This window comes from Hermetia illucens, chromosome 1 (genome assembly GCF_905115235.1).
Source record: "Hermetia illucens chromosome 1, iHerIll2.2.curated.20191125, whole genome shotgun sequence".
NCBI classification, from domain to species: domain Eukaryota; kingdom Metazoa; phylum Arthropoda; class Insecta; order Diptera; family Stratiomyidae; genus Hermetia; species Hermetia illucens.
The window spans coordinates 205,051,052-205,078,528 of record NC_051849.1 but is presented as its reverse complement, the minus strand read 5'-3'; the positions used below and the strand labels follow the sequence as shown (position 1 = coordinate 205,078,528).

General features: G+C 44.6%; 1 protein-coding gene across 1 annotated transcript in view; it reads left to right on the top strand.

The window, feature by feature from the left end:
* The window catches only part of LOC119661325 (protein Wnt-10a), a 71,763-nt gene extending 45,012 nt beyond the window's left edge, over nt 1–26,751 (top strand). Inside the window, exons 4-6 of the mRNA XM_038070623.1 lie at nt 18,572–18,954; nt 19,124–19,478; nt 26,373–26,751. Coding sequence (XP_037926551.1) covers nt 18,572–18,954; nt 19,124–19,478; nt 26,373–26,560 — 926 coding nt within the window. The 3' untranslated portion in view covers nt 26,561–26,751. The remainder of the gene's footprint in view (nt 1–18,571; nt 18,955–19,123; nt 19,479–26,372) is intronic.
* The last annotated feature ends 726 nt before the right edge of the window (nt 26,752–27,477 follow it).

The window sequence follows — 27,477 nt, the reverse complement described above, 5'->3', positions numbered from 1 at the left end:
TGTTGACGGCAAATATATTTTCTCTGTTTTTTTTTTGGACGATTGGTTCCCATTCACATGATATGGTAGGAAGTCACGTTAGGGTCTTGTTTCAACAATTTTTGAAAATATTCTCAAATGGTATTCAGCTCCTAGGTTTTACCATTCGTTTAGGAGGATATTAGCATATGCGCACAACTTCACTTTCTTTAGTTATGATCCTTCGCCAAACCATTTAACAGTATAATTATCTTCACCCTATCACTAGATCGAGTGCTATGCACCATAACAGCAAGATGACCTTATAATTGTCAATCACTTTTTTGCCTAAGTGAAGACATTATCTCGTACCAAACTATATGATAAGTTTCGACGATTGGTCCATTGGCGCTGTAGATTAATAGCTCTTGAAATACAGCTGCACCTTCCAAGGACAATTTCAGGACTATTTGTTGGATATAGATGTTTGACGATCTTCAAACGGACGTCCAAATATCCTCCGAAGTACAGCGGCTGGCTAATCATTGTTGAAGAATGAGTCTTGACAATGGGATTGTTTATTAAGGATTGCTTTCCATACTGCTAGATCTGGCCTGAGAATGACACCACGACGACAGCTGATCGAGTTGGATTCAACCTGAATAGGAAATAAGTTAATACCTCATCGCCTTCGAATACGTTCTTCTGCTCCCATATTTCAATTTCAAAATGTTCTAACTGTCGAGAATGGAGCTTAAGCTTCCTTTTTGCGATCTGAAAAAACTTCCTCTTCTACTTCAATGGCGCGACAGGTCGAACCGGTCGAAAGAAATACTCCCACTATGAGTACTCCTGACATATCATCCCCAGCACATGTCGGCAATTTTGCTCCTTCTCAGTCTGGCAATATAGGAACCATGGTCCTAAGCCACTCTGCAGTGTCCTCCGTTGCACAGTCTACCAGTATGTGACCTGGTCGAAAGCGTATCCCAGCAAACACAAGCTCCACAGTCCATCCTTTGCACATCTAGCTAACGACGAGGTCTTCGATAGTTTCCTGCTCCTCAAGAGTGAGTATTTGCTTAGGAAACATTTTTAGCAGTATGGCCGGTCGAATGTCCTTGACCGCACTAATGTAGCTAATGGCTGGTTTCCTGATTCCTGCTATCACCCCTGACCTGACTGGGCTTCTCCTCCTCTTGGGTTCAAGTTTGGATTTTTTGGGTGCATTCCCCTCATGTGGGCTAATCTCCGCTGCTCCTCGCTTTCTTGACTCCGCAAAAGATGGCTTAGGTCTATCCTGAGCCTCCTTAAGGGCCTCTTTTGGTTTGAGGTCTTCAAATAGCGCAGGTACCTGCGCCACTGAGGCCTGTCTCCTCCCTAATTTTAGATGTATTGATCTCATACGTACTTTTGATTGTCCCTGCCTTTTGGGCAGTGGTCTTTGTTGGTTGCCGTTCTGACACTATACCAATGTTGGCCTTGGATCCACTGCTTGACGTCCCAACTTCTCCTTTTTTAGGTATAATCACGTGGCTTTCAGTATATCGGAGATGTGCTTCCGCCTGGTCGGCCATTGTATGCGGTACGAGCTCCCGATTATTTGGTTATAGTTTTCTTTGTTCTCTCATTTGATTCCCACAAGTATGGGGGTTAGAAAGTCCGCCGTGCGATAGCCCTCGTAGCAGGGTTCAGATCAAACTTATTCATTGAGGCGACCAGATATCAGTGAGGCTCTGTTCCAAAACAGTCAGTTCCCCCAACTGCAAACTATCCAATGGGCATGGTTTGGATGACACCCTGGATTGGGGAAGGTGTTTTTCGACTCCCCAGTCTAGATCGGTAGCATTTTGTTAATAGTAGGATCACCTCGTAACCTCGTACGGGGTGGGGCTATCACCGCTAGAAGAGAGACCGCTCACTCTGAGAGAGGGATAGGTTGGTACCAGGGAGCTACATTACGAGTCAGTCCAACCCGCAGTGCACTGCTTGACCCATTGAAAGTAGTAGAAAATAAATAAGTATCTAATATTGATGGACTTCCGAAATCTAACTCTATTAACTTCTTACTCGCAAACATTCACTCTGTAGGTGCTTACATCAAATCTTAGAATTCGGTAGCATAGCTAATGTTTCTCCGGAAATTAGTTCGCAACGGTTTGCCTGGAACATTATGGAACACACCCAATTTCATATAGTTCAATTCTTAAACCAGCGCTGCGTGAAATTCGGTATGTTCCAAAAAACTTTTCCAATGAATCATGTTTTTTCTCTATCTACTTCGTGATATTCTCGCGAGCTAAATACTTCTTCTCAATGGATATGAACAATTAAACATCCGATTCTGAACTGGCGCCATTTACCTGATAGTCCGAATTTAGTTACGCCTGTTGTTACGAGTATCAAATAATTCGTTTTCATCATTTGTATTTCACCTCTGCCCAGGGCTCGTCATCACCAGGGAACTTTAATTAAATTGTTTTTTTCAATAAACTCCCATTCCATTGTCTAATCGAAATTTAAAAGATGAAGCCCCGGCGTGTGAGGTCCAATCAGATAATTTCAAAAATACATCTGAAATTCTGAAATTAAGTTATTTCCGACCTTCAGAGGAATTTAAGCGAAAAAGAGGAACATATCGGGGCTGAGGAAAAACACTATCCAAGTTCAATTTAGCAAACACCTATGTGTGTTTAATTAGATACACTTTGTTGTTAGGTGGTCCCGTACGTCAGAGGTTCAATCATGACTGCAGACTCTGGTTATCGTTTGTGATCTCTGACTGAGGTGGAATGCGCCTCGAGTCTCTTCAGGAGTGCTAAGGTATCATTGCAATTGGTCACGCATGTTGCCGAACAAAAGGTCCTAATCCTATCTTATTCTGATCCGCAACTGAAACGTTCTCAAGAAAATTCAGTGAGAAACAGACAGATCGTCTAATTGGATACATCTGATGTGTATGCTACTAAGTAGTTACCATAAGTTTGGATAAGGGTTACCGAATTAAATAATTTCTTTCTATGGTAAACCTGGATTGATATGAGGCCTGAGGACTAAGGTCCCTAATTTCATTGATGGTCATTATCAAGCAAGGCGAAATGGGATGGCAAATTTGCTATTTATAGACCCCTCAATGAAAGTGAACATAAAATCTATCATTCCATAGTGGATAATTAAAATGGACTGTGCTGCTGGAAGCAAAAAGTTGAACAGCCAGAAGAACACTTTCAGTCTTCATTACTTGAAACAATCACTGAACGCAGAGCGAGAGGCGTAAAATCCAGATAAAATTTTGATTTCATATTAATTTTCACTTCTGTGCGGGCTCATAATAGAACCAGAAAAACTCTGAAGTAATGTGCGGTAATGACAAGACAATAATGGAGTTCCTTACCTCGATAGCCCCGGGGTTAAGTTGAGATCAGCTAATAACATAGAAGGTGCGAGCTCGAAAAAGTTTGAATCAGCCATTTGTGATTAATTAACTTAATAGATTATCTGACGCATCGGAATTGAATCAATCTAGTGCCAATGAAAATATCTTTGACTTGTAGTCTCTAGAACTAATAGGTATGGACTATATATGACTCTGCTTCATATATTAAGTGGTAACACAAAACTTTCGATAGATAATTTGTGATATTGCATTAAACATTGCCATCTAACGAAGCAACTTCAATTGATAAATGTTAATCATAGATACATCCATCTACCGATTCATCGGAATATCTCATTATCCTTGAGCGGAGCTGTCTAAGTTTAGATGTTTGGAACCAACCACCAAGTCGGCTATCAACGAACAAGAGGCTTGAAAACATTCCATATGCGTATTACTAGCAAAAGATCGGGGGTTGGCTGCAAGTAACAGCAGCAAAAGTAGGCTTTAGCAAAGACACCAGGGGGTTATCATCCACGAAGCTCTGGGTAAACGCAATATTTCTCGTTCTGACACCAATGACAACTTGACAACTTTATCAACATGAGTGGAGGGGATCCGTCCTTCTTAGGTTCCATTGCCATAGAAGATGTATCTTGGTATTGTCGGTATCTACCCCGTACCAAACAAATATCCACTTGCAAAAATCTTAAATGAACACCATATCGGTTACATTCTTTAATAAAGAGAGAATTAGCGATAAGCAATACGTATCTGCTGTCAAACAGTAAATACGGTACTCCCAAAGGTGGCTTGTAGCTCCCTCAGAGGTTACCTGAGATCTTTAATGGGCGGCCACGTCACCGAGGCACACGAGTAAGTAGTTCTGACCCCTTAACTGGCAGTATACTTGCGTCCTAAATAGTAGCCTTGAGAAAGTCATTCTATGATCCACGGGGGGGGGGGGTCCTTCGAGATCCACAGGAGCCTAGCTCTGCCAAGATGATAGTTCGAGTTTGTATCGGGTAGTGTGCATTAAACCGGTATTAGTAGACAGCGTTGGCCCGAGCGGGCGCTGTTTAGTCCATGAGTTCCGGGATCAGCTTAGCAGAATTGGGATAAGGACTATGTCCCTGAAGGTACACCTGTAACTGACTATTGCGGCCCACTCACTTGCAAAGGATACGCTTGTTAAATTCCTATGGAGAACAAAAATAAAAAAACTCAGAACACCTAAATGAAGGTGAAGACTTCCAAAGAGATGCAACTGCCGGTGTATGAACAGCGACTCCAGCATCCTACAACGTTTCTTTTCCGGAAAAAAAACCTAGAAAAAATGGCTAGACCTGAGCGGGTGGATTCGGGCACAAGCCGGCCATAAGTGCAGTCGACTCTCCTAGCCGAAAAGGAAAGGCTCCCCAGGAAATGCACGACAGTGCTGAAGCGCATGCGGTCAACAATTTCCTCTAGAGAAACGTCAGCGTGAAAACAGACTAATGGAACTGGAGGAAATACTGAATGGCATTTTCTTTCACAAGCTACCATGGATAGCAGTGGAAGAGGCGCGAAAAGTAGGAGTAGGCTCACTTTTCGCTGGGAGTATTGTAATCGCCAAATGGATTTCAGGCATTCCCCTGCTACGTGCATTAGGAAAAACAGGGAAGACGCGTCTAAAGTAGACTTTATCCAAGTCTTCAGGGCCCAAAAAAGAAGGCCAAAAAGAACAAAAGGAAACGACATTCTGCTGCGCCAGACAACCGTTGGCCCAACGCCAAGGAGGTTGCGAGAGGTAAATCCAAAGAAGTGAGAACTTCGACCTATTATAACTTTGTTGCGATTTCCACCAAACTTGATGGGATCAAGCTCTATATTGTAGCCTACATTACTGCATTGGTACTAGGATGAACTTAAGGGGGCTTTTAAAGCCAATTACTGGAAATTATAGTAGTATACTATTATTACCTTTTGAAGAGATATCAGTATATAAGGTATCCCGGAGCTTAGCTACAATTTAATGGCAGCCTCTTGATTTTTTTTTCAGAATTTGCGGTTGGGCAGTTTATGAGAATGGCCCCGTCAAATAAATGACCAGTTTCGACCTTCGAACTCCCTGCCATTCCAACAAATGTCAAAACTTAGACCGGCTTTGGAAAGTACTAACCGAGACCTTTCATTTGATACCCGACATGACTATATTTGATAAAAAAATTTGAATTCATCGTAAAAGGATGTAACTGACAGCATGCGTGAGCGTTCACAGTTCCCACCTTCCCACCAAATTTGGTGTCAATCGCTGCTACAGTCTCCGAAAAAAATGACGGACAGACAGACAGACAGACGGAGGAATTCAGCGAAGAATTTATCGTGAGCCTAAGAAAAGCTAATGGCTGTACTCAAACGGCCACAATGCGATTGCCAGCAGCGCAGAAGTTGTTGGCCGTGGGGAAGGTTCGGATTAGATGGGTTGTTTGCTGACTAAGGGTGCTTCAAATCCCTAATGTTTGGACACTTCATGAAGGCATGCACTAGCGGCATCGATCGGTCCGATCGATGACAAAGGTGTGGGGAGAAAGGGCATATTGCCAAGGAGTGCAATAGAGATCCCAAATGCATTTTGTGCGAAGGAAAGGAGGGACGGGATAACCGGCATATTGCCGGAAGCGGTAAATGCCTTGAATTTAGGAAGGCGTTAACTGCAGTGAAAAAATGGGGTTAATACAAAAAAAATGGGGTTAATATAAACTTCAATCATTTCAGGGTCGCACAAGATTTCCTTGCGCAGACCACTTACGAATCCGCGATGAGGATTGCTATCATTAGTGAACCGTACAGAAATCTTCAGGGTGGTGAATGGGTCACAGATTCGACTGGTGGAGCGAAGATACGGGCGTGCGGTCGTCAAGCCATACAATATAGCATGGGTCAGGTGGCTAGTGGCTTTATGAGGGCAAAAATAACCGGTATATTCTAATCAAGTTGCTACGAGCCACCGAGCCTCACATTGCCTGAGTTTGAAGACCTGTTGGACGATTTTATTCACGGCGTAAGAGGACGAGATCCAAAGGCGATAGCCGGTGACTTTAATACGTAGGCTATTGAGTGAGGCATTAAAGAGACTAACGTAAGGGGGCGGTGCTTACTAGAAGCATTCATCCAGTTGGATGTAGTTCTGGCCAACGAAGGCGATGTAAACACTTATCGGAAAGAAGGAACTGGTTCAATTCTAGATCTGACTTTTGTCAGCCCTCTGTTAGCACGTGACATGTCCTGGCAAGTTTTTTTTTTTTTTTGGGTAGGGTAGGTGAATGCATTTACGCACACAGTGTTGGACTCCCGACTCGATACGTCGTCGGACTACCAACTAAACACCCTCCCATCGTCAGAGAGCTAGCCTGGAACCGTTTGTCACATTACTTCGGGCAAGTTAGCGAGGGCTTCACGTACAGCGACCACCAGGCAATCAACTTTGAACTAAGGACGGAGCCACAAAGCAGGAGAACCGCACCCCGGAAACCGAAATCCAAAACAACACCAGGGTGGTCTGCAAAAGCGGTGGATGAGCAAGCATTCAGGAGGTGTAGCTACACTTGCCTAGCAAAGCAGGCACGCCCACGGATAGAGCTCTCCATGCCACACAGAGCACCTCTAAAGCATGTAGCGCATCGACGCCTAGGAGAAGCTCATTCCCCACTAGAAGACCCAATTATTAGTGGAATAGTGAACTTGCCAGCCTTCGATAGATTTGCCACAGAGTCCGACGAACGGCTCAGAGGGAAATAGATAGGATCGATCAAGAGCAAAAGGAGCATGCCTATCTGGAAGCTCGCAAGAACCTCAAGTTCGCCATCCAGTGGAGTAAGATGGAATGTTTTAAGGAGCTCTGTTTGAAAGCGGACATAAATCCGTGTGGTAACGTCTATAAAATCATGACAGGACGATTCAGAGGCCGATCATCTCCGCAGATCACGTGCCCTATGCTCTTGTTAAAAATAATCCAGGGCTTATTTGCCCCAGCAAGAGGGGAATACTGACTCCTTCTCCTTGAATGTGACGCGATTCCAACAGTCACCACGGACGAGCTGCTGGAGATCTGCAGTTGAATAGGCGACAGCAAAGCCCCAGGTCTTCACGGCATACCAAATAAGGCTCTCAAACTTGCCGTCAAATGTAGACCGGATATGTTCGCGGAGCTGTTCGAAACGTGCATGTCCGAACGTATATTTCCTGTACCATGGAAGCGGCAGAACCTGGTGCTGTTACCTAAGGCTGGCAAATCTCCAGGGGAACCGTCCTATTATAGACCCATATGTCTTCTAGACACCATGGGAAAAATGTTGGAGCGGGTTATTTATAATAGATTACCCCGGCTGCCGAGAGCCAAGGGGGCCTTTCAGATAAGCAGTATGGGTTCCGTAAAACCAGATCAACTATTGATACCATCAAAATGGTTACTGGCTTAGCCGAAAATGCAATTTACGGAAGGGGTTGTACCAGAAAATATTGTATGGTAGTGACTCTGGATGTGAGGAATGCATTCAATTCGGCCAGTTGGAACCTTAAACGAAAGTTTCTGGCGACGATTGGTGTTCCCACCTACCTCGCCGCTATTATCGATAGCTACTTGAAAGAGTGGACACTCTGGTATAATACCGATGATGGATCCAAGGAGTACGTTGTCTCCGCGGGTGTCCCACAGGGCTCTGTGCTGGGCCCACCATTGTGGAACATCATTTATAATGATGTACTTAACCTTCCGATTCCGGAGGAGGCCACGGTGGTGGGTTACGTTGATGATATACCACTGGTTGTAGTCGGAAAGCATCTTGGGGATGCTGAATTGTACTCACGCGAAGCAATCAGTGTTGTTAAGGCTTGGTTAGAGAGTGGCGGACTGGCACTCGCAGAGGAAAAGACGGAAGCGGTCCTCATCAATAAACGCCGCAAAAGAAATTACGCCTGCATTCGAATTGGGAATCGTATCATCACAAACTGGCCATCAAATACTTGGGGGTAATGATAGACGGAGGACTCAATTTTAAGCAGCACATAGAGCATACTCGTAAAAGATCATCCACTACGAGTATGGCTCTCGCAAGGATAATACAAACGTAGGAGGACTGCGGCATACTTGGAGGCTGCTCATAGACAGGGTGGTGAGCTGTATGCAGTCCCAGTTTGGGGAAAAGCGCTGCAGGTTTTACCCAATACACATAAACTGAGTACGGTTTACAGAAGAACATCCTTAAGAGTGTGTTCTGTCTTCAGGACCGTCTCAGACGATGCAGCGTTCGTCATCTCGGGAATGATGCCGGTTGACATCCTGGCAACCAAAATGATGAACATTTATAACACCAAGTCCATCACTCCCTTATCGCAGGTGAAAAAAGCCGAAAGGGAGAGATCTATAAGCAGCGGCGATGGGACCAGTCAGAAAAGGGTTGTTGGACTTACAGGTTGATCCCTTCCATCGGGGAGTGGTTGGAGATAAAGCATGGGGAGATCAATTATAATCTCACCCAGTTTCTCACCGGCCATGGAGGATACCGTCAATACCTATACAGGTTTAAATTGGACACCTCGCCTAATTGTCCAAACTACGACGGGGTCCCAGAGGACCCAGCGCACGTATTCTTCCAGGGTCCTAGGTTCATGGAAGAAAATAGGAACCTAGAGGAAACTCTAGGTGAAGTGCTATCACCGGAAATTTTTTTCCGGAGAATGGTAGCTTGTCAGAAAGACTCGGATGCGATCAATTCCTTGGTCGCGGTATACCAGGATAAACTACGAAAAGCAGAAGAAGTGAGGAAGGTTCGCGGTTACGAACCCCGCAGGAAGACGGAAGGAGACCTAGATAAAGTAAGCTAACTAACCTAAAGGTGATTCCACGGGGTAGATGGGGGGGGGGGGGGGGGGGTGAGTCGGGAGTGGTTTTAGTAGGTAAAAATCCCACACTCTGGCGTGCCTAGGATAGAGTCTTTTGAAGATTTCCATCTCCTTAAAAAAAAAGACATCATTTGGAACCTGTCAGAAGGTGACTGATATGATGACCTCCGACGTATGTTTATTCATCCCTGCTTTTTGAGCGGGGGAACTTTGTTGGTTGTGGTCTTCACAGTAGGCCAAGGTCGACCTTTTCTCCACTGCTTGATCTCCCAACTTATCTCTTTTCGGGTGTGGATCTTAATGTTACGGAGGTATCCCTCCGCCTGATAAGATAGTTTGTCTGCGGTACGGAGACCTACTTGTTTGTTTTTCATTTTTATTTTTGTGTTCATTTTTGTGCTCATGTGATTCCCACGAGTATGCCGTGCCATAGCCCCCTAGCATAGTATATTCAATGAGGCCGGGAATATAAATACTAGGGGATTGCCATAATTTTCACTTTGTTTCCGAATTTGCAGCATTTTTGTCATCTGGGTCAAGGATTTTCCCTCCAAGGTCCTGCTTGAAGAAGCTCCCTTTAATGTACCGAGTTCAAAAAGTGTAGTCAAATTTCAATAGCTGAGACCATTTTTTCAAGCCGATCTGACATTCTCATACACGACGTACGGTTATTTATGAGGATTGATAATACGTCTTGTCGTTTGGCGTTCAGGGTTTACCAAGCAGATAATCCTTTGGGTCCCTTTAACCTAAATAAACTGATATACATATAATAACAGCTTTAGATAGGGGCCGTAGAGCATTTAAGGGGATTCGTAGTCCGTGGAAAAACAGTTATCAATATCGCACTATAACCTATGTTTCATTTTGAACACGTTTTTCCTTACACTTCAGACTTCCCATCAATATCTTTCCGCTCCTAACCCTTATCTTATTACAACGATTGATATCAATTTCATTGCAACATAGTAGAAGAAACCATAAATGTTCCCCCTTGATTCAATCCATCTAAATAACTTCAACTTCTCTGTGGCATCAATGTCACCACTTGTCATCTAAATTAACTCCTTTGCCATGCGCTAAATCAATGCAAATTTCAAGTGATTTGTAACCAAATCACTTACAAGGTAAATCTGTTCGCCGCATCACCGACGTGATGTAACAACTCGTCAATTTGATTGCCCAATCAATCCGCTGACATTATTACTATTGATTGACATGCTCACCATTTATAACATGAAACGAACAATTAAGATACATCTGAAGATACAAGTTGTCGTTGCCGCTTCAATCAAAACATACGGCAGCGATCATCATTTATGTATCATGGTCAGAAACGTAACGATAACAGAATATCGTATGCAAACGGCGCGTACTTGCGAATATCATTTAGATTAGCATCAATGTTGATGAAACAGCATCCACCCATCCATCACCAATGTCTGCATCGCGGATGTCAATCGAATTGATTGCAACATATCGTTAAATTGTCATCCATCAATTGTGGTCTTTAGTTTTATGGTTTAGCATAGCGAACTGGGATTTACGAGGGAAGCTCAATGGCTCAGGGACATCAGGTTCCTTCCTCGGATGCCACATCTTAGCTGACTTCCCTGCAACGCTGTGTGAAGACAATGGGTGACCATGGTCGAAATGCATTTTATTGCATCGTCTGGGTGTAGTCAGTGCAATTCCACCAGACGCCCGGAGATTTCACTGGCGATCGGAAGGAGTATTGATGCTTTTGTTCACTTAAGGTGTCCTTTGGTCACGGAAAGATACTAAGGTTTATTTCAGATACAAAGTGTTGTAGTTTTCAAAGGTGGGACTCACTTTGAGACCGTCTTCAGTCCGGTCAAAGCAGATGTTTAGGTGTAGCTTTCTTTGGCATGCTATCATATTTAAGGTCGAGAAATGAGAAAAGATACTCCCAAAAAGGTAATAAAACTGTGACTACTCCTTAACTATTCCAGCATTCATTCGTTGCTCGCGAGTATGACACAGAAGACGAAACCTCGAGGAACATAAAGATCTCCGTATCCTACGTGCATACCGTACCCAATGTCGATTTTGTCCTGAGGATACGTCACTACATGTCACTGTCACTGATTTGCGGATACCTTGCCAATGCCAAGACCCAAGCCCTGTTTGTTTGCATCTTCTGCATCTCTCCTTCCCCGAGTTTCAAAATATATGCAAATATGCCCACAACAGAGAGGCTCCCATACATAAAAGAGACAAGGCTCCATCTTAAACTGTCTTTCTGTTGTCGGCCTTCAGCATCTCGCCGGCTAAATCGTAAGACATGTCGTCGACAACTTGAGAGCTACTGACTTCTTCAGTGAAAGATTTATTCAAATCGCGGCCTTACTCTGTCAAGATAACAATTTAAATTGAAATTGAATGAAGAGATTTGGTTACAATATAATTTATATATGAATGCAAATAAATTATGTTCACTTTGCATTGTTTGCGCTTGTTCGTCAAGTTCGGGGAGTCGTAGTAATGGCGCAAACCCCTGCAGGCTGTGATTGTCCTGAGAAAGTTGCAGTGCCGGGGCAGGACCGTTGGCGAGTGATCTTCATGACGGCTATGGTTGGATCCTGGCTGTGGACAGTGCTCCGATCGGAAGATGTATGGCTGTAGTTATGCATTTCAGAAGGGAAAATTCGCTCTGATTGTTCAAGATTTTTGCATATTGCAGTCTTAGCGATCATTTCAATCGAGGTTTTTTGCGAAATTATGTTTATGCAGTTTCTTTGCATTCCTTCGAGTTTACAGAACATGTTAAATAAATTACGAGAGAATGATGTGACCGTAAATTTTAGTTCTTATGCCACCGTTTTGGAAAATGGTGTCCGGTCTCGCTTAACTGATGGCTTTGGGAAAGAATTGTAGGTGCTGAAATCCGAAAGAATAAACTGAATTTCAGATAGAGCTTTCCAAAAATTGAATAAATGATATATTTTCGACGAAATCTCTGGATTTCTTTTTGGGTTTTTGGTAGGGGTTTGAACTGCATTTACGTGCCATCTCAAAGGGACTACTGGTTTAAACACCCGCACGATGTGATATACTGGAGGCGTCTCGGAGTAGTCATTGCACTTGCCTATCAGCACAAGCCTCGCAACCTTCTAGCGGAGGCAAAAACACTTGCTATCAAACATGCCTTGAATCCGCTGAGAAGTAAGTTCGACTTGAATTTACATACAACACTGGGAATAACATCCGGTCCTGGTGCTCTTCCTTCATGGACCAGACTACCTCCTTTAGAGAGAATATATTTCATTCTTCAGTACTTACTTTATCATCGACAAAGCCAGCTTGGATGTGGTAAACAGGAAAAAGGGGCGCGTACGATCTCTTTCATTTTCGCTCCTTCCATGCAACAACATGACCGACATGCAGCCAGTTTTTTGGTAACCAGCTTATACCCGAGACTCCATGGCTCTCTGCCAACAGCGTGCCTTCGGCCTGTAAATTTCGTGGCGTAGTTAGTGATCCGAGTCTGTATTGGGCCAATATAGAGGGATATGTTCTGACATTAATCAAGGTTGAGAGGTGGCGGCGTTCCATCAGCACGTGGTTAATTCCTTTGAAAGTGGTCCCATCAGGGGAGGCTCATGTAACTTTGTGGGGCGTTTTCTGCTCAACCCAGATACTTCCAACAACCATTTCGTGCGATACTGCGGACTGCCTGCAGAAATACAAGTCGGCCATCAGGACCGTCAGGAGGCGTTCTTGGTTGGACTATTGTCAGAACATCGAAAACACTAGTGAATCCACGAGGGTCAGTAAAATTCTGTCATAAGAGCTAATCTTTTGTTAAAAAATCGGAAGGCTCTTGGACGGAATCTTCTAGCGAAGGCTTGGAACTGTTGGTAAAAACGCCCTTTCCCGCCAGCGAGGATAACTGTGAGTCAGAACCTCACTTGGAGGGTTTGCTGCCACCCCAGCTGTGCGAGACTATCAAATCGGTAATTACCGAGGAAAATATCGGCTGGACTATAAACAGCTTCTCCGCATATAAATCTTCAGGCTCAGATGGTATAATGCCAGTCATGCTACAGAATCACCAGGAAAGGGTTGTGCCGTGGCTTATTGAAGTTTACCGGAACTGCATCTCTTTAGGATACGTACTACAGTCCTGGAGACACCCACACGTGGTTTTCATACCGAAAGCGGGCGGGTGCGGTCATGAGTCTGCGAAGGACTTTCGATCAATCAGTCTGACCTCTTTCGTGCTGAAGACTCAAGAGCGCGTCCTGGGCTTCCACTTAAGGACGATTATGTAGAGAACGCCTTCCTCTAAATGCCAGTATGCCTACCTTAAACGAAATTCGACAGAAACCGCCCTCCACGAGCTACTTGGCACGGTTGAGCGGTCGCTGCAGTACAAGTAGTATACCCTAGCTTCCTTCTTGGATATAGAGCGAACTTTCAACAAGATTAATGCCAACGCGCGCGCCACGGCTGAATGAACAAAGATTGGTTCTTTCCTCAAATGTAAAGTATCTGGGTGTAATCCTGGATCCAAAGCTAAATTGGAAATTGAACATAGAACTGAGAGTTAAGAAGGCCTTTGCAAAGAAATGGGGTTTCCGGCCGAGGATGATTCTTGCCGCTGTAGTGTGTCCGATCCTAATGAACGGCTCTATTGTATGGTGGAAGGCTTTGCGCAAAAAATACAACCGGATGAAGCTTAATAGCATGTGCAGGTGCTACTAGGGCAGTCCTACTCGGCAGATGCTCTCAATGTACTCCTGCATCTCCTCCCCCTAGACCTCCACATTAAATACGTTGTAGCGTGCAGCGCCGTCAGACTACGTGAGTCCGGATGCTGGGCAGCGAAGTCCTACGGCTACAGTAACATCCTAGACGAAGTACCTCGGGGAATCTGGGCATTACCTACGGACTATGCTACACGCAAGCTGAGCTTCACGAGAGACTTTACTGTGGACTTTTCATCCAGGTAAAAATAGAAGACCGGCGGCCTGTTGTAGGGTTATGACTCAGCATTCTTTACCGACGGATCAAAGATGGCTTCTAGAGTCGGTGCGGGGGTTTTCTCGAATACACACAGTTTATCCAAGTCGTATAGTCTCCAAGCTTTCGCGAATATATTCCAGGCGGAAGTACTGGCGACACACTCAAGGTCACCCTGCTCTGGGTTCCCGGGCATAGGAACATAGATGGGAATGAGCAGGCCGACGGATTGGCCAGCCCTTCGGTGCATACAGTCGGTGTTTCGCTGGCGGCTGTCGGAGGTCGAGTTTGCTCGCACTACCTAGCAGCCGCGGGCATAAGATGGCAAAGGCTTACGAGCTGCGCCAAGTCAAGGAGAATTTGGCCCGCTTATAATATAGCCCGATCACGAGCGCTCTTTTACCAGACGCGTGAAAATGCGTTCAAGATTACAGCGGTCTGCAGGGGGCACTGGCCCATTGGGGACCATGCTGCCAGGCTTGACATACCCTACAATTTGCATTACCAATCCTTGGGAACCTCAGAGAGACGCTGCAGGCTGGGAGAGCTGTTTTCCTTCGTGAATGCTTCTGGCTGACTCTGAAGATCCGAGTCAACTAGACTCCCTGCTCCCATAACAGCGATCACGGTTTTAGGAGTTTGCGGTATCAAAACGGGCTCCTCGGAGCGGCCACTGAGACTACCTACCTATCCTTCTCTGTCTCTGCAGTCTCCTCTGTAGGGGCGTGAAGGTTAATAAAGCTTATATTCCTAAATTTTCCGAGAAACGCAAAGTGCATAGCCTATCGCTTATATTTGCAAAGCCAATAACAGCGGTTTCATTCGAGTTTCGAGTGTGTCTCTTGACCCATTTGAAAACCCGGAATATTTGTCGCCTCGATCTTCATTCAGATCTGTCTCTATCGGGATCCTATAATTTTTCGAACTTTCAACCACGCCCTGTATCCCCTCTTTGTTTCACAAATCGCACGCTCTCCTTGGAAACGATGTGATTATTAAAAATGATATATTCCGCTACCTTCGATCTGAATTCTCTCCCTGCCTCCTTCAAGTGCCTTTCTTTCTTGTCTATTTGAAGTATATCCTTTTGAGGTTTTGTATAAAATTAGAATCGGTTTATTGGCCGTCTGGCAGTCTATCTCTTAAATCTTTGAAAGATGTCTAACGAGGTTCAAGTTAGACAGTGAGCGCTTTTAACAGGAACAAGTTTTTCAAAGCCCTTATAATCGATATAAACCCTAAGTGTACCGTGTGGAGACGAAAATTACTCAGTGCGTTACAGAAGCTTCGTCAGCAACCAAGGTAGGACTGGAGAAGTAAAATTCAGTGTTACAGAGCCCACAAAATTTGCCACATTTCGACTCAGCTTCATCCAAGACTGATGAAGTGCACGGAGAAAAAGACTACCGAACCGCATCCAAAACCTCCATCCCCTCAGGGATCCGATAAAGGTCGCCGACGTCCCTGACGTGCCCAAATATGTATTTCTGACTCCCTAACTGGCAGTATACCTGCGTCGTAGACAGGCCTGGAGAAAACCTCTCGATGAAGAGCGAACCGCGAATGACCGATACACGTCGGAACACACTGGGAGTCGTACACACTGCGGGTTTGGGGCAGTGTCCAACCTTTATGGCGGAACTGGAATGGGCCAAGCGACGATCTGCATTCTACAAATTAACATTCAACGGAGTGCAACCGCTCACCAGTTGCCAAAGTAATTCATTGCGGAGATAAAGGCGGATGTAATGCTAATTAATGAGCAATACTGAAACAGGGACCGGTTTCTCGGCATCTCGACTTATCGGGTACCCCTGGGCACTGGGTTTGGGACGACGTTTAACTTCGTGTTAATCCCTAAGGCCGAAGGAATGGGTTTGCCTGAATTCCATGTTTAGAGATAACGATTGAGACGATCCTGGACTTTCGGCGCCTGGAGGCCCTTGAATGGGGCATACCTCATCCAGACCCCAGAGGGAAATTGATTCTGAAAATGGCAGCGAAAACCAGATTCGTAGTTTTAAACGCCGAAACCACGCCAACGTTGACGCGTTCAGGCTGTGAAGCAAGCATTTTTAACATCACCTTTGCATCGGAATCTCTGGCACCATCGGTGGACGGGTGGCGAGTCCTAGAAGACGTCTCGGCAAGTGGTCGCCAGTATATCGCGTTTGAAGTGGATAACGCTTCCAGTGCGTGTGAAATGTCTCGAGGGTGAACATTGGGAAGTTCGTCGAAGCTCTTGAAGCAGGCAAAACCGCGCTGAAGGGCGGTAGCACTGCAGCTGATATTGTCGTAAATTCAGCGATGACCCTGATAATGTCAGCGTGTGACAAGCCTACATGCACTGATGGACGGCAGAAATCGCTGACCTATGGAGGGTGAGTCGATAAATAAAAGCAAAACTGACAGAACTCAGTCAACGAGGTGAATGCGGACTCGTGGGGACTTAGCTATAAGCTTGTGACTCGAAAAATCGGGGCTCTGCGGAAACCCTGCATACTAATTATCACCCAGATGGACCGTACGGGTTGATGTCAATAGCACAGAAAGCGTCGAGGATTGCCCTCTTTTCACAATGTGAGAGCTCGAAGGAGCGGTTCCCACCATGAAGTTTACAAACTGGTGCTCCACCAACGGCCAAACTTACTATTTGGGGCGTTCAACGCTTGTTTGAAGGAGGTCATTTTCCTCGTCGTTGGAAGGTGGCCAAACTCACGCTGATCAGCAAGGGAAAAGGAGATATTGAGATCCCGTTTGCATACTGACTGCTGTCTATGCTTGACACGGCCCGGATAGTGCTCGATCCGGGCTGTCGGGGATTTATCTCCAAGGCAGAGTGGATGCTGTTATTGAGGCGAGGCTTTAGGAATTGTAGAAGTGTACCTTATTCGGTAGCCAAAATCATGCCTCCCGGTCACATACGTAAACAGCTGGTTTGCGTTTGCTATCAGTAGGCTCTCTAGAGGGCAAAATCACAGTACCCCAAAAGGAAAAGATGTTCTCTCCGTGGTCTCACTTCGCGTAGGCTCAGTATAATCAGCTTATGTCTTGGGGACCCTCGCTCAAGTCGAAGAGAGCTAGCATCTGGAGATCCTCCACACCGTTATCGAAAAATATGGTCTGGAAGTCACTTAATAAGGTTATCTATCTCTCCCTTTGTCAGGGGTTCCTGGTGCAATATAGCAAACGAGGAGCTACTAAATTTCCATTATTTCACTATCCCTTATGGATGTATGACCATGAAAGCCATTTTCAAAAATGCAGTCTCTCTAAAGTGCACATTAAATGAATAATTCAACTTGAAAATTTACCATTCCTACTTGAGCCAGAACACGAATAGTTCCCTTTAATTGCAACATTGTTCCCGGAATGTCATCAATATTTTCACCTGTATCTATAATGTCCAGCAACTATGAATTGAATGAATTGAAATCTGCAGTGCTCGTTCCAATTTAAGATAAACAACAATCAAAATGCGAATATTGTTAGCGTGTCAAAAGCGAGACCTAATTTAAAAGTCTGGACAGTGGAATGCGTTGGTACATAAAAGGGCTTGCATGACGGCAACGGACACAGCATAGAACAGAACATGTTGTATCTTCGAAATGTGGAATCTTCAAGGCTGATCGAATGGAGGGAAGCAACAGAATCGATCAACTGAATGACCACTGATCGATATCCAATCTGTCGCGGGGCAATTCGATTTAGTGCAGGACTCAATGTTATTTATGTTCTCATTTTATATGGTAACGTCAACGGTATTCACTAACATGCATCTGATTTTCGAGAAGATACAATCTGGGAGACGTCTATGAAGGTAAACTCTATTTCTTTAAGATTTGATGGATGATGCAGCAGCCATCGCTCTTTAAACTGGGTGAGTATTCCAGAGTTATGTCCCACCTCAGGAGGAATACCAGACCGAGGATGAGCAGAAGGAGCAATTAATCTCATTTCTGCTTTCCGGAAAACTGCCCTCAATTGCTGCAACATTCCAGAGAACTGCAATATGAAGAGCAACGAAATGAAAAACTTTGAAATCTGCCGTAGATAGTGCGGAATCCGATTATCAAATGGAATATCATCTGAATGTATAGTGGTTGCCGGATGCGTCTCTATATCTGCCACTGTACGTTTGAAGCTGAGTGAAACCTGGTTAATCTTAACATTTTCCTGTCCCTATCCTTCCGAGGCTCGTTACGTTCGCTATGCTATCGATCTCGACAAGGGACCTGAAAGATTGTAATTGCAGATTTAATTCCTCGCAGTTATCACACTTCGTTCGGCTGATTCTCATGTTTTTAAATGACCACCTTTCCTCTGCTCCCATCCATACTCTATACAAAATATTTATGTATTTTCTAGGATATCGGGAAAGTGCGTTTGCGTACGCCATCTCAGCAGCCGGCGTGGCTCATAGTGTGGCAAGGGCGTGTAGTCAAGGCCGTTTAATATCGTGTGGTTGTGATCCGTCCGTAAATCGGAAAACTCTGACCAAGTCATTGCGACAGAGTCTCGATAAGGAAAAGAAAATGTTCTTGGAGTATCTGGAGACGAATAATGTGTTAACACCGGAGGAAGAAAAAAAATATGAAAGATCCAAGATCACGAGTCGATGGAAATGGGGTGGCTGTTCGCATAACATGGATTTCGGAATTGAGTTCTCCACTTTGTTTCTGGATTCGCGAGAGAAGGCTGGTGATATCCAATCGAAAATCAACCTCCACAATAATCATGCCGGCAGAATGGTAATGGAAAATTTATAATGAATTTGAATTTTAGTAGAAAATTATGTTTTTCATTTCTAAACAAAAAGAAAATATCCAAAGAAATTCAAGAAAACAGAGAGTCCTTTGAATAGGAAAAGAAAACAGGGAGTCCTTTGAACAAAATTAATTTAATCTCGCTTTTCCGTAGGCAGTCTCCAACAATATGGAAATTCGTTGCAAATGCCATGGCATGTCCGGAAGTTGTCAATTGAAAACCTGTTGGAAATCAGCGCCAGATTTTCGTGTTGTTGGAAAAGTTCTAAAGCATCAATTTCGTCGAGCGATTCTTGTGGACCAGTCCAACTTAGCTAATGGTGATCCGTTGGTTGTGCTGAAACGCAACAAGAAGAAAAAGAAAACGAACAGTTCGAACGATCGACCGGCCCGGAAAACCGCTGTAGATAAAACCGGGATTAGATTAATTCGAAAATTAGAGACTGCTTTATTCTACTACCAAAGATCGCCGAATTTTTGCGAGAAGGATCCTTCTGCTGATATTCAAGGTGAGTAATCCAAGAAGATTTATATTTTTTTTTCAGTGAAAGTATCTTTATCTGAAAAAATAAAAGATATGCAAGTTATCACCTTTAGACTCAATGCTTGCACACATAAACAATTACCACTTGACCTCCACACATTCCTGCAAGTGTCAGCCTGAAGATTTTCTCGCGCACTCACCTTTGTCACGCCTCATATTACACATATTGAATTCGGCAGCCAGGTTAGCTCTAAATTGCTGAAGTTGCGTCTGTGCATCTTCCCGTCGCATTCCAAACTTAATATAAATCAAAGTGGGGGAGAAGCTATACCTTCTGAACACTCAGGCCGTATTGGCCCATTGTGCTCGCCACCCCCATCTAACGAATTATCGTAGGATTTTCGTTAGTGGATGTAATGCTACCCGTCGACTCCACTCTCCTGTCGTTCGCAAGCCTACTAAGTTCAACTTTCGTAAGGCGAACTTCGAAGATCTGAACTCAGCCTTGGAGTCAATCAACTGGGTCTCCCTCCTCGCTCCATTTACGTGTGACCAAACACTCAACACTTTCTATACCATTTTATCTGATCTTCTTCCTTATTACGTTCCCTGCTCTCATAAGTGCTTACGCTCTTACCCCGTCTGGTTCACTAGTGAAATTCACACGTCAAAAACAGACTGCGAGAAAGAAGTCCCTGTCTTCTAGAAACGATGCTGACTTAGTTTCTTTCAAATCTTCTTCCTTCCTCGGTCAAATCCTTAACACGTAAGTCCAGATACGAATATTTGTCCAGTGTGGAAGGCTCACTAAAGCGCCGAAACCTGAAACCGTTCTGGTCCCACATTCGCAACTCCCGCTGACCTGCCCAGTTATCCCCTCCGTTTATTAAATTCTCTGGCTTCTCAACTAACTCCCACCAACTATCTCGTAATTTACTCTGGTGCTACTTTTCGTCAGTCTATGTTCCCCCTCCTTCCTCCGAATCCCTCCCGATAGTGGATGTAGTCTGCCCCCCATCGCCTACAATTCCCCTTCTTACCTTTATCCTTGTCGAGTACCTCATTTGCAAACTTGATGCCAATGTCGGACCTGGCTACGATAGTCTTCCAAACCTCTTTTTGCTCTAAACTGGTAAGTCCATCTCCCTCTCCCTATCTCTTATTTTCAACAAAAGCTTGGAAGAGAATTACCGTCTCATTTCCCTCCTCTTCTTCTGTTCCTAAATCCTGGAAAGATATGTCAGCGACTGGTTGTCCGCCCACTTTCCCCAACATATAGTGAAAGAGCAACACGGCTTCTTTGAACGTAGGTCCACTGCCTCCAACTTGCTTGACTTTACCAACTTTGTCGCCAAATGTCTAAAGTCACGGCAAGATGTGGATACCATTTACACTGACTTCGCTAAAGCCTTCAGCACTGTAAATCCCCATACCACTTGTTTTATGACTTGCCTCTTACCTTTCCAACCGATCCTGCCGCGTCTCTTTTGATGGCTGTACTCTTTCTCACCCTCTTCTGGCGTCCCACAGGGATCTATTCTGCGTCCTTTGTTATTTTTATTTTTTATTAACGACCTTCCTCCGCTGCTTACTTGTCTGTCTGCTCTATGCAGACGACCTTAAGCTGTTTTCCGCTATATCGTCGCCTATGGACTGTGTTTCCCTTCAATCTAACCTGGACACTCTGGTTCGTTGGTGCTCGACTATTGGTTTAGCGCTAAACGTCAGAAAGTGTCACTTTATGTGCTACTCTCTAAAATCCTCACCCACTTCTTTCTCCTACTCTCTTAACGAACATTCCTTATCCTCCTTAAATTCCATTCAAGACCTCGGAGTTACTTTCGACAATAAGCTGCGCTTTGACACCCATTGCCTCGATGTCATCAAACGAGCAACAAAATTGTCAGGCTTTATACTTAGCTCCTCCTCTGATTTCAACTGCATCCAACCCTCCTTAGCTCTCCACAATTCACTCGTGAGGAATACCCTCGAGTATTGCTCCGTGATCTGGTTACACTTCCGTATCTGTGGTTGTCTTGCCCTTGAAAATGTGTAACGTAAATTCACCCGTTCCCTCTTCTTTATGAAAAGCTTCCCTCGTGCAGACTACCCCTTCCGCCACCGCTTTCTAAACCTTCCCTTCCTTCAACAAACGTAGATCTTATCTGGATCTATGCACATTTTTTAAACTTTCCTCGGGTCTGATGGACTGCTCCGCCGCTGACGACATCACCGACCGTCCCGCGTCTTATATCACACATAGCGCAAACATTTTCAACATGCCCCCCCCCCCATCGAAGTCTACTTTCATTCCCCGATTCCAAGGCTTTGCCGAAATTACAACGCAGAACAGCTTGGTCCTTTTAGCTTGTCTACTTTAAGTAGTTTTAAACGTAGAATAAGATTTTTGCTTTCTCCTTCTTCTGAGGACAATAATTAATCGGGGTTACTCTGTTTGTTGTCCGTTAAATGAAATAAATAAATAAACATCGGGACCAAAGATTTGATGCGTCCACAGGCGGGGCATTCACATAGGAAATGCTCCGTGGATTCCACTCCCTAATTATAGGAGGGACACGTATCATCTTGAGTAATTCCTATTTCGAACATTTGCCCAGCTAGTGAATTATGGCCTGTCAAAATGCCCACAAAGTCCCCCTGTTTTTCGACAGGATAAACTTTGTGATACGCATGTTCGGTTCTGGCAGGGAAAGTTTGGTTTGTCGAGCAGCATTTAGTCTATACCAGCTGTCATTGTGGGAAGCTTGTTCCCAGTTTTTGAAGGCAGACTTAGCCAAAGCTACTGATACTCCAATTGCTGGTTCTGGTCCCAGCATAGTGGAGATTGACCCCTCTTTTGCTAAAGCATCCGAGATTTCATTTCCCTCTACGCTACAGTGACCAGGTACCCAGAGTAGTTCCACCGTATTGAATCTAGAAATAGAGTTCAAACGGTTTCTGCATTCCTAAACGCTTTTCGAGGTGATCAAAGGACTACTCGATGCCCTCAATGCAGCTTGGCTATCATTGCAGATAGTGATGCGCCTGCCCTTCAACCGCTCGTCAATCACCCAGTTTTCCACCCTTAGGATCCCATAAACTTCGGCTTGAAAAAGCGTTGCATATTGTCCCAAAGGAAAAGCCCACTTCTCGTTTTTATTCGAGAAGTAGACTCCGGCTGCAGAACCTTCTTCTGTTTTTGAGCCACCGGTGTAGAAGACTTCCGTATATCCCGCCACGCATTCCTCTGATACTTCCCAGTTCTCTCTATGCTTCAAGGTAACTTCATATCTTCTGCCAAACAGATGTGTGGGGACACGTGAATCGGAAGGCATTGTAAGAACTGGAATCAGTACTCCCAGTAACTCCTCCAATGCTCTGTGCCCCCCAATTCCGTTGTTTCCCCATAGATCTAATCGAATTAGTCTATGAGCTGCTCTCATTTCAGCGCTTTGAATAAATCTGCTCTGGCAGCATCATAAAGTTTTTGAAATGGCCCTTTCCATGTCCACGAACACTATCGCGTAGTCACCATTCAAAGTTGCATCCTCTATCTTTGTAACCAAAGAATGAAGAGCAGACTGACAGGACTCCCACGGCAGCAGTCAGAACAGAGGCTGCAGGTTGCGCATACGTCCTCTTCCTTCCCGCTTTCGTGTCCGTATTTCTATGGGAGGGACCAGCTTCATTGAGATCTCTCTCACTGATTTGATCACCTCCCGGCACACCGGTCCTAACCCCCGCAGGAAAAGTGGATGTAAGCCCTGGTGCGGAGTACAATAAAGCGTTGGTCAGAGCAGATGTGTTGGTCTTACGCTTCTTGCACGTATTACCGCTGATAGAAGAGTCTGGTGCGTCCACTGTGAATCTCACCGGGGTTTCCAGTTTATCCTCACCTTCTGTTGGAGATTCACTTGGTAAAAAATAAAGCTTTTTCCCGAAAGTTAAAGCGTTTTTAAAGTTAAATTAAAATCTGTTCAATGACTGCCTATCTGTTTGTCTGTCCGTCGTTTTTTTTTTATGCGTTGGAATGTGGGAAGATTTAAAACCTACCGCTGGCTCCTGCCATGCTGTTATGTGGGACTTTTACTCACTAAAACCACCTCCTTCTCTTTCGCGTACCCCGTGGTACTGCCATTTCGGAATTACGTCGCGGGGCAGGATCAGTTACGAACTGCGGCTGGTGTCGTTATTTGTAACTTTCTTCAGAAGCTCTTCTCTGCTCAGCAGATTATGGATCGCCTTCATTAAGTTTCCCACCGCGCTCCAAGATGTTTCAGAGGCTAGCATGTGGTCCACGATATTTTCGGGTATCAACCGCGCCTCGGCGTCAATTTTCGCCTCCGCCCTCTGCAAAACCAATGATTGTCACTCCTTTGGGTATTCGCAACTTTATAATTCCGTCTTACATTATTATCCCCAGGAGAGGACCGATGACTGATCCTTGTGGAACCCCGCAGATTGTTGTATACGGCTTAGGTTCATCGTCCGAATCGTAACACAATATCCTCTCCCGGAGAAATTCCATGACTATGTGCACCAGGTATTTAGGAGCGTCCAATTTGGCTAAAGCCGCCATTTTTTTGCTTCATTTTAACTACCACGCAAGATTTATTGACCACCATTGCTTTTTCCGCAATTTCCGTCACCGTGGTGATGGAATTGACAGTAGATCTTGCCTTTCGGAATCCCAACTGCCTATCTGAGAGACCACCCTCCTTTTCTGTGATTGGTGCAAGCCTATTGAAAATGACCCCTTCGAAAAGTTTACCAATGCCGTTTACCAGGCATATAGGCCTATAAGATGAAGGATCACCCAAAGGTTTATTTGGCTTCGGGATTAGCACAAGCTTCTGTTTCCTCCACTCTTCCGGGAAAATCCCATCTATGAGGCACGTCGTAAATATTTCAGCTGAACACCTTGAAACTGTTTCGACGGCCACTGTCAGTGCTTTATTCGGAATGTCGTCTAAATCGGAGGTTTTATTTTCCGCAAACTTCTTGACACTTTCCAGGACTTCTCCAGTGGTTACCTCGGGAATTTCTTCGGGATCTATTTGGACGGGGGTAAGTTCGGTCCACTTGAAACTTGTGGGAAGAGGGTGCTAATGATATCCCGAAGCAAATCAGGGTTGGTGATCGGCGGTGAGCGCTTACCCTTGATTGATGCCGTAACTGCCTTTTATGCGCCTACCTCCCCATGGGTCGAAGTCCGCTTCCTTGCGTAACCTCTTGAAGTGTTCAGTTTTACTTTTAGAGATGGCTGCTTGCAGTTCTTTCCTCGCCTTCTTATATCGGCTGTGCAACTCTTCAGATTCAGGCCGGTTTTTACCACATTGGCTGTGTCTTCTGGCTTTAAGGCAAACTTTACGAAATTCTTCGATTTTGGCATTCCACCAGAAGTTGTGCATTCGTTTCTTGAGCACCGCGCGGCGGGACAAGGAAGCGTCACACGCTTTTTGTATCTTTTCAAGAACCTGCGTCACCTTTTCTCTTACATTTTCAACCGGCATCGCTTCCTGGAGAAGTATTTCCTCGAATATTTCTTTATCAAGTTTTTTGGATGTCCAATCCGATACTCCAGTTTTCTTGATTCGCTTTGCTCCTGTCGTCCATTCCATCTGGAAGATGATAGCCTGATGGTCACTGTGCCTATATTCCTCGTTCACCTCCCATTAGAGATCCTTAGATAATGTATCGCTAACAAACGTAAGGTTGCCTGTATTTGTCAAAACTACATTCAGACGTAAAAATACTTCGACTAATATGCGGCCACTAGCATTTGTGTCGCGACTACCCCAATCTTCGGCTCAAGCGTTAAAACCGCCACCTATTATTATTGGGTTGGGGCGGCTCGCTTCGGAAACTAATTTTTCCACCATCGGTACGAATTCATTTAGCGTCAGGCTCGGCGCAGCGTAGCAACTGAATATGTGAATATCGACTACCTTAGCTCGTATGAATCCGTCTTCTGGCCTATTGCTGATGTCTTCGATTGCTCGGTTTCAGCAAGTCCAGATTGTCGCTTCGCCATAGCCTTATCACTTTTGACTCAAGGATCGAATCCAACCCGAGTTGAGTCTTTAAGGCCTCGCAGATTTCTGCTTTGTGGTCATTTCATCCAGGTCCTTGCATTCAGTCTGCATTGAGTCCTGGTTCACCTTTACCTCCGCTGCTTTCCCCAGTGACGACTCGATCTTCTTTTGTAGATCGTGGGAGTTACTCTCTCCAGGCCTAAGCGCAAGGAGTAAATCGGCTTTCGGTTCACGTGTTCACCCAGGTCCAGGCGGGAACTGCCTGTCAGCGCGTAATCAGCGCATCTGACCGCGGCCTCTTTTGCGGCCTACCTTTTCGTTCTTCTTTAGTTCAAGTAGAGTCACTACCGGGTATCTCCGGATGGTTTAGTAGACATTCACCGGGAAAGTTTGCTGATTACACCTGTTGTATTCTACCCTTCTGCGATTTGGAGTCCGCTCTGGGGATTCTCTATTAGTGTCCCTATGCCGTTTGCGGGGCTCTGCTGTTTCTTTTTCGTCACGAAGGCGATCCACGTTGTATATCCGTCTGTCTGTCTGTCACACGTACTTTTCTCAAAAACAGCTATACCGATTGACATTAAATTTGGTGAGAAGGTGGAAACTGTGAAGATGAAAGGGGGGCTGGCTGGTTCTCATACATGCAAAAGAGGTATTTAACATTTTTTTCACCGAATTTTGGCACCGAACGGGAGGGGATTTTTCAGCACTCAAATATACTCTCAAAAGAAACAAACAAAACCTTTCATACCTGAAGCGCTGAGCTTTCCGTTTCCCGACTTCTTTTATTTTGAAATGGCAAGTCCTCCTTAACTTGGACATTATTTCTAGATAATTGTTCCAGAATATTTTTATTCTGAACTTCTAATTTCTTCTCATTTCAGGTACAGTTGGGCGAAAATGCAATCGAACAAGCACCGGGACCGATGGTTGTGCATCTTTATGTTGCGGCCGAGGATACAATCTCGTCAAAGACATCCGTTTTGAACGATGTCACTGTAAATTTTATTGGTGTTGTTATGTTCAGTGTCAAGAGTGCAGGGTGGAGGAGTGGATTAGTGTTTGCAACTAATTGAAGTGAATTGAACCCCCGAAAGTATTGTGTATGTAATTGATCGGAGGACACCCCCTTCTGTGTGGAGTTGATGTAAAAATGTATGAGAAAAAAATATAATGGATTTGAATCGAGGAAGATTTAGAAAGGACATCACTCATTTAAACATATCTAGCGTAAATTTTTTAATGTGAACATATAGATAAAATGCGAAGAGTTATTAGTGAATAGTTTAAATTATTTTTATTTATTTTAACTTTAGATGGTGTACATATGTTAGATATGAAAAATAAAATCGTAATTGAGTACGAAGTCGATAAATGAATCATTTTGGGTAGTAAAGTATCAATGCTTCTTGCAGAGAATATTCAACAAAACACTAATGTGGTTCGCAGCAGGGCGCACTTCTGAATCGCTCTTGGAAAAGCAACAACAGACGATCAGGACTGATGATTAGTAAGAAGTTCGAAAAAAGATCCCTTTAGAATGTACTAATCCTTCCACGATTACCTACTTTGTCGTCGTGAGGAAGCTCAGTAAGGAAGATTCTCTAGGTAACCAGAGATGACACCAGGAGCTAAGCGGTTATCAAAATCTCAGGGCAAGATATGATTAACGTGCCGAAGATTGGATGGTTAAGATGACCTGCTCACTTGCTAAAACTAAAGTTTTGTCCACGGAGAAGAATCTGTCCTCAGGCATCAAACAGCCTTCCAGTAGCACGTCGAATGGTGGAAAATATTTTTTGCAAGGATTCAGAAACCGCAGACATTTCATCGCATTTTTCGCAATGCCAAAGATGTGGCCGCGAGCAATAATAGACGATATGTCCTCATTCAATGACTCAAACATGCGCTCCCGGTTGACACGCAATGTACTACGACGAGAGTCAGCCAACGAATCAAATGGATACGCGAAGTCAAGGGTGCTGTCAT